The sequence below is a fragment of the Protopterus annectens genome, chromosome 8.part0 (assembly GCF_019279795.1).
Source record: "Protopterus annectens isolate FY-2018-M chromosome 8.part0, PAN1.0, whole genome shotgun sequence".
Classification (NCBI taxonomy): Eukaryota; Metazoa; Chordata; order Ceratodontiformes; family Protopteridae; genus Protopterus; species Protopterus annectens.
Window position 1 is genome coordinate 717904965 of NC_056741.1, and position 12003 is coordinate 717916967.

At 38.3% G+C, this 12003-nt stretch overlaps 1 protein-coding gene across 2 annotated transcripts in view; it reads left to right on the forward strand.

Annotated features, from left to right (window-relative positions):
* The window catches only part of ASH1L (ASH1 like histone lysine methyltransferase), a 3741676-nt gene extending 3736744 nt beyond the window's left edge, over positions 1–4932 (forward strand). Inside the window, exon 28 of one of the 2 annotated variants that reach the window (XM_044080164.1) lies at positions 2666–2766. In XM_044080164.1, the coding sequence (XP_043936099.1) occupies positions 2666–2672 (7 nt within the window). In that variant the 3' untranslated portion in view covers positions 2673–2766. Of the gene's footprint in view, positions 1–2665 lie in introns of both variants that reach the window. The other variant, XM_044080163.1, reaches the window with a different exon arrangement.
* The last annotated feature ends 7071 nt before the right edge of the window (positions 4933–12003 follow it).

Genomic DNA, 12003 nt, shown 5'->3' on the forward strand with positions numbered 1-12003 from the left:
TATTAGAGAAAGTTATAGTGAGAGATATGATAGGGAGGTTAATGTGCAAAAAATTCTGCCATGCATAGGAGAGATGTATGATGAGGGTTTTGTAAGAAGAAGGAGGTGTGACGAAGGATAGGAAGAAGTTTCAGTAGTAGTTCTGGAAAGCTTGATGGCGGTATTAGGTAGATAATAGATTATAGAATAGTTGCCAGATGATAGTATAAAAGATGCATGTGAAGTGGGAGGAGGGGGCAAGGGATAAGGGCGATAGATTAAGTATCCCCTGTTACTAGGCATGCTGATATCTGTGCCACTGGCAGATGGAGTATAAGTTGCATTGAGAATGCACCCCCCATATATCAAAAATTAAAAAGATGACTTTCACAACTGTAAATAACACATTGTTTTATTTTTTGGGAAGCTGATATAAATGCCCAGAAATGCACTATATATATATGTGTGTGTGTGTGTTTGTATATATTTAGATGGCTGTACATTTTGATAAATTTTATATACGTGTGTGTGTGTGTGTGTGTGTGTGTGTGTGTGTGTGTGTGTGTGTGTGTGTGTGTAGATTGGGGGGGGCAGTTCTTTTGGCCCTGAGCTTATTTGTTTGACCTAGAAAAACTGTGACTTGGTTTTACTGAACATTGGATTTGCCGAACATGCAGTTTCCCAATTTTGGTTATGATGAGTTGTACGGGGAGAAGCTCAAGTGCATCATATTGCTTGACCCACCTTGAAGTATGATGTGAATAATGACACCTCGTCCTTTGTCCCTGTCTGTGCATTAGCTGTTCTAAATGTGTGAAAGGCATCATAACCCTGCTCTGCTAGTGTGCTTTTTGTGGCTTTGAAAGATGTCTCAGTAACTACACAGACATCTGACAGAGTCAGCAGAGCTTGCAGGGAGCAGAAGGGCAATATCTTCCATTTGTTGTGTGACATCACCCTTGGAGAAGGTTAGAATGCTGCTCACTGCTAGGCTCGTACCTGTCTGGGACAAATATTTGGATAGCTCCATCATGTCTCTGTTCATATAGTCCAGAGAGGTATGTCTCAGGTGATTTCTGCCCACATGGACTTTGACTAAATCATACTTGTACTTGTGGCTCAGTGACTTGAATGTGTGCATGATTTGATGGATCCTGGCCCCTGGTAGGTAACTGACCATAACTCTCTGCTTGCTCAGAGTGGTGAGTGGAACTTCAGTGTCTCACTTGGAGTCTCCTATGACCAAAGCATTGGATTGTGAGCTTGTCTGCCTTATGGACTTAAACATCAAGACACTGTGAGATGTGGTTGAATGCATCATGGTGGGTATTCTACCGGCAATGTGTTTTGGAGTTTGCTGAACAGCCTTACTCTAATTTCTGAGTCCCAGAGGCCTTTGAGGTTTAAGTAGTGAACTTTTAAGAGCGTCTGTAGTTTTATCCATTTTCAGCTGACGCCTGGGGAGAAAAGCTCCACACAGAAAAATGAAAATACATTTAGACAGGTGAAAGTTGACATCCTAGTAGAATATACTGTAAATACATAAATTAGTACAAGTATTAATGCACATATGATGTGTGCAATAATACACATGCGCCATCATTAAAACAAGATAAGTATAATATCATGTAGCATTGAAATGTGCTGACATGTTATAAGTGTGACAGTTCCAAATGACAAAAACAGCAGCAGTGGGTTCAGGTACAAAAGCCGACTTACAATTTATCCAAGAATTTATTCAATAAAACACACGAAAGGTGTAGTCACATAAAAATCCAAAAGGTATAAACAGTATTCCAAGAGCTTTCGTCTCTGGTGAAGCAGAGACTTTTTCAAGGAAATTAAAAAACTGTTACTGAGCTCAATTTAAACAAACAGATCCACCCCCAGTTAACATTGAACCAATAAAATAAAACCATGTAGTGAATATTCATAAAGTTCATAAATATTCAACAATCACAGTACAATTCAACCACAGAACCCATGTTATGATAAAACACAAACCAGTGTAGGAGACTGGCATTGCTCAGAATTTAGAAGGAATGAAAAAAAGTTGTCTCTAATCATTATGTTCAGGTAATCCTTCCATAAATAGTATTTTAATATAAACGGTATATTGCAGAATAATTTATGCAGAAGCAAAGGAATTTGTGCCAGATACGTGCTTTATCTCCAAAAAGCTTAGTGTCTTGCAAGTTAAGAATTAGTACAGAAGAACACTGTAATATAGAAGTGTTTTTGTTTTAAAAATCTTTTTTGTACTCCAGGACCACCTTCATTCAGTAAATTAGGTTGTTTTTAGTCTATTGCATTTTAACAATTTCATTGATAATATGAACCCACTCCTGTTGCATACTAGAAATGCCGCAGTGGTTAACATACCTTTATGTCTGCTGTCCAGAGCATTTCAAAGGCATGGATATACATCAGCAATTCTTGGACATGCACCGAACTTTGGAGATTTCTTAGTACTCTCTATAGCTTGTGTTTCTTTATTAGGTGAAAAGTTAAACAGTTTTGAAGAAATTTTACATCTTTCAGTTTCTCACTTAACTATGTGCAGAAATATTTATTGGCTGATTTAGTGTACTAGTTTCAGATTTAATTATCTTTTAATTGTGTTAATAATATGCTTAATGTTATTACAGAAGTCAAGTCTCTAAATCTGCTTTTTATTCTTTTTTAGCAATTGATGTTACATACCTGTTGGAAGAAGGTTCAGGAAGAAAGCTACGAACACGTACACTTACACTTGCAGAGAGCAGCTTCAGAAAGTGAAAAAGTGAAATCAGAGCATAAAACTCGAGTTCATCACACCTGTATGACTGACTGTCAGAAGTGTAGGGCAGATGAAATCCCAACCTTGTCTGTATTGAGTAAAGGTGGGACAGTACAGCAGAAGAAAACTGACAAAATATTTTCAAACGGTTAGCACTCAGCTAAGATGGAGAGCTGTTCTCTCTTGGTCTGAAGTGCTGTAATGGTGTGTGTATTTGTATGTAGGGTGTGCCTTGTATTGGTGTTAGGTACTGAGAAATGGTTATTTGTCCAAGACTGTCACATTTAATTTATTTTTGTTGGCTCTCCCCCACTTAAAAAATGGGGTACAGACTATAGCTGATATTGATTCTATGAGGAAAATTTTTTAAGACTACAGACTAATTGTGATGCAGATGTACAACGTTTTGCCATTGACTTACAAAAAGTCAGAAAATGTACAGAATGGCATCAAAATCTTAAGAAAGGGCTTTAAGGTAGTTGGCCCAGATTTGCACAACATATGTAACAGAAAGGGAGATGCTTCAACTGCCTTTTGTTCAGAGCACGTTTTCCATCAGAATATGCAGCAAAACATCCATTTACATGCAAAATAAAAATATCAAGGTCATTTTTAAGGCACACGTCTTAAACCTGGACCCTGGGACACTTTGGAAGGGAGGGATGAGTGGGTTTGGTTTCTTTTTCTTTTCTTCCTCCAAATAATCATGTTCTTCTATATCCTCAATACGCCATTGCTGCTGTTTTAAAATGCTGTGGTTCTTGTGTGTTCCGTGTGCTGTGCAGAAACATAATGTACGGATTCACTACATATGAGTCGAGCAGTATTCATAATAAAAAAATGAGTATTTGTTGTGGAAAATAGATTATAAATTGATATACACTACTTTTGTGTTCTAACTGTACAGCCTAGAAGTTCCATCCATTAAAGTGACAGTGTATATTTTTTTCTGTTTGTGACTTACAACAAGCAGTTCCATGGAATAACATTTAGATGCCCCAGAGCAGCAACTGTCATTGTAAACTGGACAGATGAACTGTTTTAAGTTTTATTTCTTATACATTTATGTCATGATACTAGTCATTGTACAGCTTTGCCTCTCTGGCGCTTACGCTTGCAATTTGAGGTAGACAGAAATGCACCATACAGGGGAAACAAACATATTTACTGGGAGTTTTGCTAAAAAGATGACGCCTAAAAAATATGCACTGTCCCTTTCAAACAGCTTTGCTTTTTTAAACGTACATATGCATATGCAGTCCTGTTTTAGATGTTCTAAAAAGAAAGGTTTATAATAATGTGCCAAGTTGTATATATATATATAAATATATATATTTGCTGCGTGGATGTAAAGCAATACTTGCAGTTACATGTTCCTTTTTATTGGACCAATATCTGTCCTAATGTATATGATTATTTTAATCCGTAGTGGAACATGTTTCATTCCATTAACTTTTATGTCACAGTTTAAAAAAGGAAAAGGAAAACCCTTTGGAAAAAACATATTTTATTAAAAACAAAGAAAGTTGTTTGGACTATTTTCTTATTGTAGAGAAACACTGTACAGTACAAAGAACCCCAGGAGTATGAAATACTCTCAGTGCATTGTAAAAGAAAAAAATGCATGTCCAGAATCATATTTAGTTGTCTCTTTTAGGGAAAATGTTGTCTTTAAATAGTGTTAAACACTAAATACTTTTTAAAGAAAAAATAAATAATAAAAGTGACACTAGTTCTGTCATTTTATCTTTCTTTTGTTGAAAGACTAAAAACAAACAAAAATCATGTTTTTTAGACAATCAGGTGTTAGGTAAACACAATTTTTCTTACCAATGTAGAAAGTAATGACCTTTTTTATTTTTTATTTTTGGTTATTTTGTAACAAAACAATGTGTCACAAAATTGCTGTTTTAAGAAAAGAAGGCACTACATTACTGCAAATAGATAAGAAATATTAGTCTGCATGGGTGTAGGCTGTGTGATTGTTTGCTGAAAATAAAGCTGCTAATATATTTCCTTTTTACAAAAGCATATCTAAATAGATGATTGTTTTGACGTTAATCTTTGTAAATTATGTATTACAAATTTTAACATTGGATGTAATTGCATAAAAAAGCTTGCATCTCCACCACGAGGAGGTCTAGTATTAAATGGAGAAACTTTTTTTTTTCCTATTTCTGAGTTGTGTTTTCACTTTTCATTTTTTTTTTGTTTGTTCTTGGTCATCACAGAATTATATATTTTTTCTTTTTGGTAATTTCTTTAACCAATTTCTTGATGTACTTTTATCATTGTCTTTATTATAAACAGCCCTTAAGTTATACTATTATTAGTGGTAAGTCAGGTTTTAACCATATCTCTCCTATACAAAAGGCAAGTCTTAAAACTGTAGGTTACTCCTCATTAATGAGTTACCTCTGCCTTCATTACCTGTCCTCCAGGAAGAGACTTAGTAATGGAACCTGTCACAAGCCAATCTTTATAGGGTAGTCACGTTTTATTTTACTGTAGTGAGTATATTAGTTGCCTTAATTTTTTTTCACACTGTCACATGCACATCAGTATTCATTTCAGAAGTTACAACATTGTATGTCCATTAACAAAAGTACTCTGTCTTGTATATTCATTTTATTTTGGGGGTAGTGTATTTTTCAGCATCCGTTGAAATTTTGAATTACAAGTCTTCTCTTCAGACTTCAGAGTTTGTGATATGAAAGTGAGAGTCTGGTATGTAACTTAACAATTTGCTATGCTTAGAGTTATGCACTTAGCTGCACTGGTTCTTCACTAAGCTTAGTTCTCTGTTGCAATCAGAAATGGACGTTATCATAGCAATTTTTATTCTCTGTAACAGTACATTGCAGTTTTGTTCAGCACATTGGTTTGTTAATATTTGAGCCTTGTTATGTTGTAAGTGTACATTGTCCTTTCTAATCAGTGTGTTCTTTTTTTTTTAGTTTGGCTTACAGCTAATGCTTTACCTGATAATTTTTCCTATATCTTTTGCAGTCACAAAATTGATTCTGGAAAAGCTTGTTTTTTAATTGATTTAAAAAAATCCATTTACATGATAATCAAAATAGTCGTCATTCATATTTTCAGAGAGAAACCTTGAATTAAAAAGCCATACCCCTTCAGTTATGCACTCTAGTGGAAATCAAGAGCCTGCTTTTCTTGCTATCCTACATACCCCATCTTACTCAGTATGTTGAGGGAGCAACTTTAATCTGCTTGGGAATGACCAGAACCCCTTCCAAATGTTTCTAGATACAATTCCCTGGTTCTTGAATCCAGTCTGTAGGTGGGATCTAGGCCAAGTCTGTTTGGGGGCATTATTGAAGCCCTGTTTGGGACTTGCTGGATACTTTTCAGTTCCTGTGGTTTTTGATGGCCTGTTGTGGCATGTGGTCTAGCAGTGCCTGGAGCCCATTCTTCATTTTGCATTGCTCCCTTCCATTATGGTTTGCATTTGGGAATCAGTTTTGCTGATCTGAGATGTCCTGTGACAGCACATAGCTCAGGGAAGTGTCTTTGAGGACCAAGTTGTACTTTTGAGGACTTTAGTTCCCAATGCTGTTTGTAGCACTACTGATAGTGCTTTAGTCCTTGTTGGCCTTATTTCTAAATCTAAGCCACCCTGGATTTATTTCACTGTTTATTGCTGAATTGTCAGGTAGAGATAGTCTTAGATGAAATGGAGGCATAGGCAAAGGGCTCTGTGCGGCCTATACACCCCCTGGTGCCCCCTCATCCTGTCCTCTCTACAACATGTTTTTCATGATTTTTTTCACCTTTTCTCTTTGTCTTTAAGCTTCTTCCTGCAACCTTTTAACAAACACCTAATGAGCCAAGGCTGCAATTGAATAACTGGTCGAAATAAATTAATTAGGCTGTCTCTGAGGTCCCCCGACTTCATGAGGCATTAAATGAACTTGGGTGCATTTTAGAGATTTTTTCCAACCTTTCCAGCCAGTGTTAACCTGAACAAAAATTATGACTAATGAAAGAAATTCAGTGTTGGTCTTCAGTTTTGCTTTCTTCTTACATCCTTTCAGTAAACATTCTAAGTGGCCAAAATGCACTATAATAACTGTTGAGGAGATGATCAAATTAAGCTGGGAGGTGCAGATCATCTGAGTACCACTATGCTACTAGAAGCCATGGGATTATTGATGCTCTGAGATGAATTTTTGAGCTCTTTTCCAGTCGTTTGACCCAGTGATAGCCTTAATAAAAATTGTAAGGAAAGAAATTATGTGCCAAACTCCAGAAGACTTGCTGTCAGTGCATATGCACCAGAGTAAGTGACTTACTCCAAGAGCAAGTCTTTTGGACTCTGGTCCCCAGTGTAATTCTGATTTATAGATGTGCCTTGCACTGAAGTAAGTCACTTACACCAAAACCAAGTCTTTTGGAATCGGAGAAGGATCTTTTTTTTTCTTCTTCTACTACTACTACTACTTCCTCTTTTTGTCTTTAAGGGAAGACATAAGTTGTGTCTTAGGCTTTTAATGTTCAAAAGGTGACAAAATAGTTGTTCACAGTAAACTGAGAATTCAAATTTGAGACTACATAAATCATGTCTGGTGTAATAGCTGCCTCATACTGAAAGAAAAAAAAAAAAGCTCATCATCTTCAGTGTATCCTACTGGTGATTACAGTTACCACCCATCCCGTTGTCAGTGGGACACTCACAGGTTGAGCCTTCTCATCCCGTTGCCCGCATTCCCAGGCAGTGGGACTTTAAAAGTCTCGTTTTTCAGTGCAGCTGAATTGCCTTGGAAAAGCCGCAAATACGTCCAGTTATCCCATGGCAATGCGGCTATGTCACCAACCCGGACCTGCAGTTAGATGTATTCCCTATTAGGTTCGGGTGGTGTATTTCAAGCAGCAACTGGCTGCAAGGATGGAAGGGGCGGGAATTTGCGTTGGACGGGTCTTAGGTCAGAGCTGTAGAGCACTTTTGTATTCTTGCTCTACAGCTGCTAATAAGTAACTTCTGAAAGGACTGAGGTTTCCCAGCCAAGAAGACAGCCAGCTGGCAAGGGAGTCTGCTAGCCAGCCAGCCGGCGAGGGAGCCTGCTAGCCAGCCAGCCGGCGAGGGAGCCTGCTAGCCAGCCAGCCGGCGAGGGAGCCTGCTAGCCAGCCAGCCGGCAAGAGAGCCTGCTAGCCAGCCAGCCCTGCCACTCCAGCAGACAGAGAGCCAGTCATGTAGCCAGCCATTCCAGCAGGAAGGAAGCCAACTAGTCCAGCAAAGACTGTGATAGTGGTAAGTATATACTAAGTTGTGGCTTTAGTTATTTAAAATGGTAATATTGTGCTTTAAGTTTTTAATGTTTAGAGGTTAATGGGGGATGTAGTATGGAGTATTTAAATCTGTGCAGTGGTAATTTTGAGATTTCCAAGTAGTAGTTTTAAATGGGAATATTGTGCTTTATTTAAATTTAAGTTTTTAATGTTTAGAGGTGAATGGCGGGTGCAGTACACAGTATTTAAATTTGTGCAGTGGTTATTTTGAGATTTTCTAGTAGTAGTTTAAAATGGGAATATTGTGCTTTATTTAAGTTTTTAATGTTTAGAAGTAGATGGGGGTGCATTATGCAGTATTTAAATCTGTGCAGTGGTTATTTTGAGATTTTCGAGTAGTAGTTTTTAAAGGTATAACACCTGTGTGTGTATGTATATGTAATTGATTGTTGTTGAGGGTATGATTTGGAAGCTTTACTTTTTAAAGGCTGAACCGTCTGTATAGGAGTTTTGTTTTATTTCTGGTGGGGGCAGTCTTAAATATAAATGTAGTGTGATGTATTTCTATTGTCGTAGCTTTTTCAGGGTACTTTATGTTTGCAGATAGAAAATGTTCGAGCATAGACTGCACTTTTTTGTGTGGAAATGTGTGCAATTTAATGCTGTTTTCAAGAAGTTAGGATACACTGTTTGGGTAATTTTTCCTGTTCTTGCAAGTCAATGTGCATGTGGTACAGGTCTATCTTTTGAGGTGGAATGTTAATAGTTAACGTAGTGCATTTATTACTCTAGGTGGTGCAGCGGTAGTGTTGTCACCTCACAGCAAGAGGTTCTCCTGTTCGATTTTCGGCTGGAGCGCCTTCTGTGTGGATTCTGCATGTCCTCCCCACGGTCGAGTGGCATTCGAAAGACATGCATGAATGGGCGTGCCTTCATTGAAGGTTGGGCATCGGGCTGGCACCTTGGCACCATAAAAATCGACTGCCAATCATTAGCGGACTGGAGTTCCGCTGTGGCGACCCCTAACCAGGAAAAGCCGAAAGAAAAACAACAACATGTTGCCAACTTGCTGAAGCTGTTTCAAGATAGTTTTCATTTATAGTTGTAAATGTGTGCATTTTGTTTTTTATGCTGCATTTAATAAGGTTAAAATGCCCTGCTTTGCTTGTAATGTGTGAATATGGGTGTGATGGGCGGCACAGTGGTGCAGCGGTTAACATTGTCGCCTCACAGCAAGAGGTTCTCTGGTTCAATTCTCGGCTGGAGTGCCTTCTGTGTGGAGTTTGCATGTTCTCCCTGTGTTAGCATGGGTTTCCTCCGGGTACTCCAGTTTCCTCCCACATTCCAAAGACATGCATCTGGAGCATTTCTCCCCGGGCCTCAGCTGAAAACGGGCTCTGTGGAACCTAGTCGGACATTCCCGGTCAACAAATGTTAAATAAATAAATAAATAAAAATAAAAAAATGACTTTGCTTTGGCCTGTTTATTGCATCGCTGTGCTGGGTAAATTTTAATTGCTATGTTTTGAGGTAAAAGGGGTCCATGGATTCTGCTGTACATTGTAGTTTATTTTAGCTGCTCTTGCAAGAAATATTTTTAAAAGGTAAAATGTTTACGGACTTTTTCCTTTTGTGGATGCATGCTCAGAAGTTAATGCAGTGCATTTGAGGTTGTGCTAAACCATGTCATCATTACTGGATAGTTTGTTTTATAAGTAGCAAAGTTTGTATTTTGTTTTTAGTGATGTCTTCAATAAATTTACAATGTACTGCTTTCATTGTAATCTGATTACAGCCAGTGCTGCTGTTGGGCATGTTTGTTAGTAGATCATTACGCTGTGTAAATTAGTGCTATACATTTATTTCTTTTAACTGCTGTGGTCAAAAGCTAAATTGGGTCTATGGTATCCGCTGTGCATTCTCATTCATTTTAGTGTTTTTTTTGGTACAGTGAAAATGTGTTTAACTTTATTTTCTTGAGGGATGGGGTGGGAGGCATGTTCGGTGGTAAAAATAATGCATTTCATTTTCTACGAGCTGTTAATGTCAAAGTTTTCAATGGCCAAAATGCCCCCTACATTATCTCATTTACTATTTTACCTTTTTCAAATGGTTTGTAATGTTAATTCTTTTCTGCTCCATTCCTCAGTTCTTTCAAGTGCCAATGTTTTTCAAGCCATTTCTTTCGCATGCCAATGTTTTTCAAGCCAGTTCTTTCAAGTGCCAATGTTTTTCAAGTCAGTTCTTTCACATGCCAATGTTTTTCAAGCCATTTCTTTCACATGCCAATGTTTTTCATGTCAGTTCTTTCAAGTGCCAATGTTTTTCAAGCCAGTTCTTTCACATGCCAGTGTTTTTCAAGCCAGTTCTTTCGCATGCCAGTGTTTTTCAAGCCATTTCTTTCGCATGCCAATGTTTTTCAAGTCAGTTCTTTCAAGTGCCAATGTTTTTCAAGCCGGTTCTTTCGCATGCCAGTGTTTTTCAAGTCATTTTTTTCGCATGCCAATGTTTTTCAAGCCAGTGTCTGTATTCATTCCTCTAAAACCCCTTTTTCCCATTTTTGCAAATGGGGTCGTTGGGACGTCATTTAACAGTGGCAAGCATCTAGAGCCAAGGCCAGTTCATTCTCAGGTCTTTACTGAATCTATATCAAAGAACGTTAAACTTCTTCATGTTTCATATGCCAATGTTTTTATGATATCAGATGCCAGTCTTTTTCAAACCAATGATTTAATGTGCCAGTGTTTCTAGACAGTTCTTTCGTGTGCCACTGTTTCTAGTCAGTTAATTCGTGCACCAATATGTTACTGCACCCTACTAACACAGTTTTGCTAAATATGTTGCATATCAGGCAGCTGTTTGTTACTGCACCCTACTAACACAGTTTTGCTAAATATGTTGCATATCAGGTAAGTACAGATTCAAGAATGAAGAGAGCAGCAGCTTCATCACAGCTAACCAGCAACAAGAGAATGTGCAAGTGGCAGGATGTTTGGAAAATGGAATTCGACTGGATCGAGAGATGCAGTGATGTCAAAGCATTCTGCAGGTACTGCAAGAGAGAATTTCTAGTGACCCACGGTGGAAGAAATTATGTCGCACGACATGAGGCAACTGAACAACATAAGACTGCTGTTCTTCAAGCTAAATGCAGTCACCTGATGACAAAGTGGGCAAGGAACACAAACATTGAGGGACCAGAACTTAGGATCATTGCAGCAGAAGCCTCTGAGGTGTTCCATGTTGTTAAGCATAGTATTTCCTATAACAGCTTGGACTGTGCAGTAAAGTTGGCCAGCCAGTTGTACAGTGACTCTGACATTGCAAAGAAACTGTCTTGTGGAAGAACCAAGGCTGAAGCCATAGTCGAAAATGTTTTGGGACCGCACTCATTGGAATGCCTCCTGCATGACCTTTAAAAACCAGGCACTTCACTTCATTTGCAATTTCATCAGATGCTTCCAACAAGGGGAACATAAAATTATTTCCACTTGTGAGGTATTTTTCTAAAGAAGAAGGGGTGGTAAATGACCTTTTGGACTTCTGTGAAGACCCTGATTAATCTGCACAGGCTACGTCATAGCAAATTTCGAACATTATGGAACGGCACTCCTTGCCCTGGAACAGCATTTCAGCATATGGGGCTGATAATGCCACTGTGAACTATGGGAAGAAATCTGGTGTAAAACCACTGCATTAAAAGAAAAGTGCCCATCACTCCAGAATGTTAACTGTGTTGCCCACATCATTCACAATGCAGCCAAAAAAGCTGCAGCAGAACTACCATACGATGTGCAAGTATTTGTAATTCAGCCATTTCTCAGGTTCTTCTACAAGGACCAGAGACTTGAAAGACTTCTTTCAGTTTTGTGGCATGGAATTTGAGAGTCTGTTAAGACGTGCCAACAAGGTAGCTGTCAGTACTGCCAGCCATTGAAAGAGTAGTGAAAACTCTCCCAGTGCTCCAGTCTTAGTTCTTCTCCCAGGGAGAAGTGGAG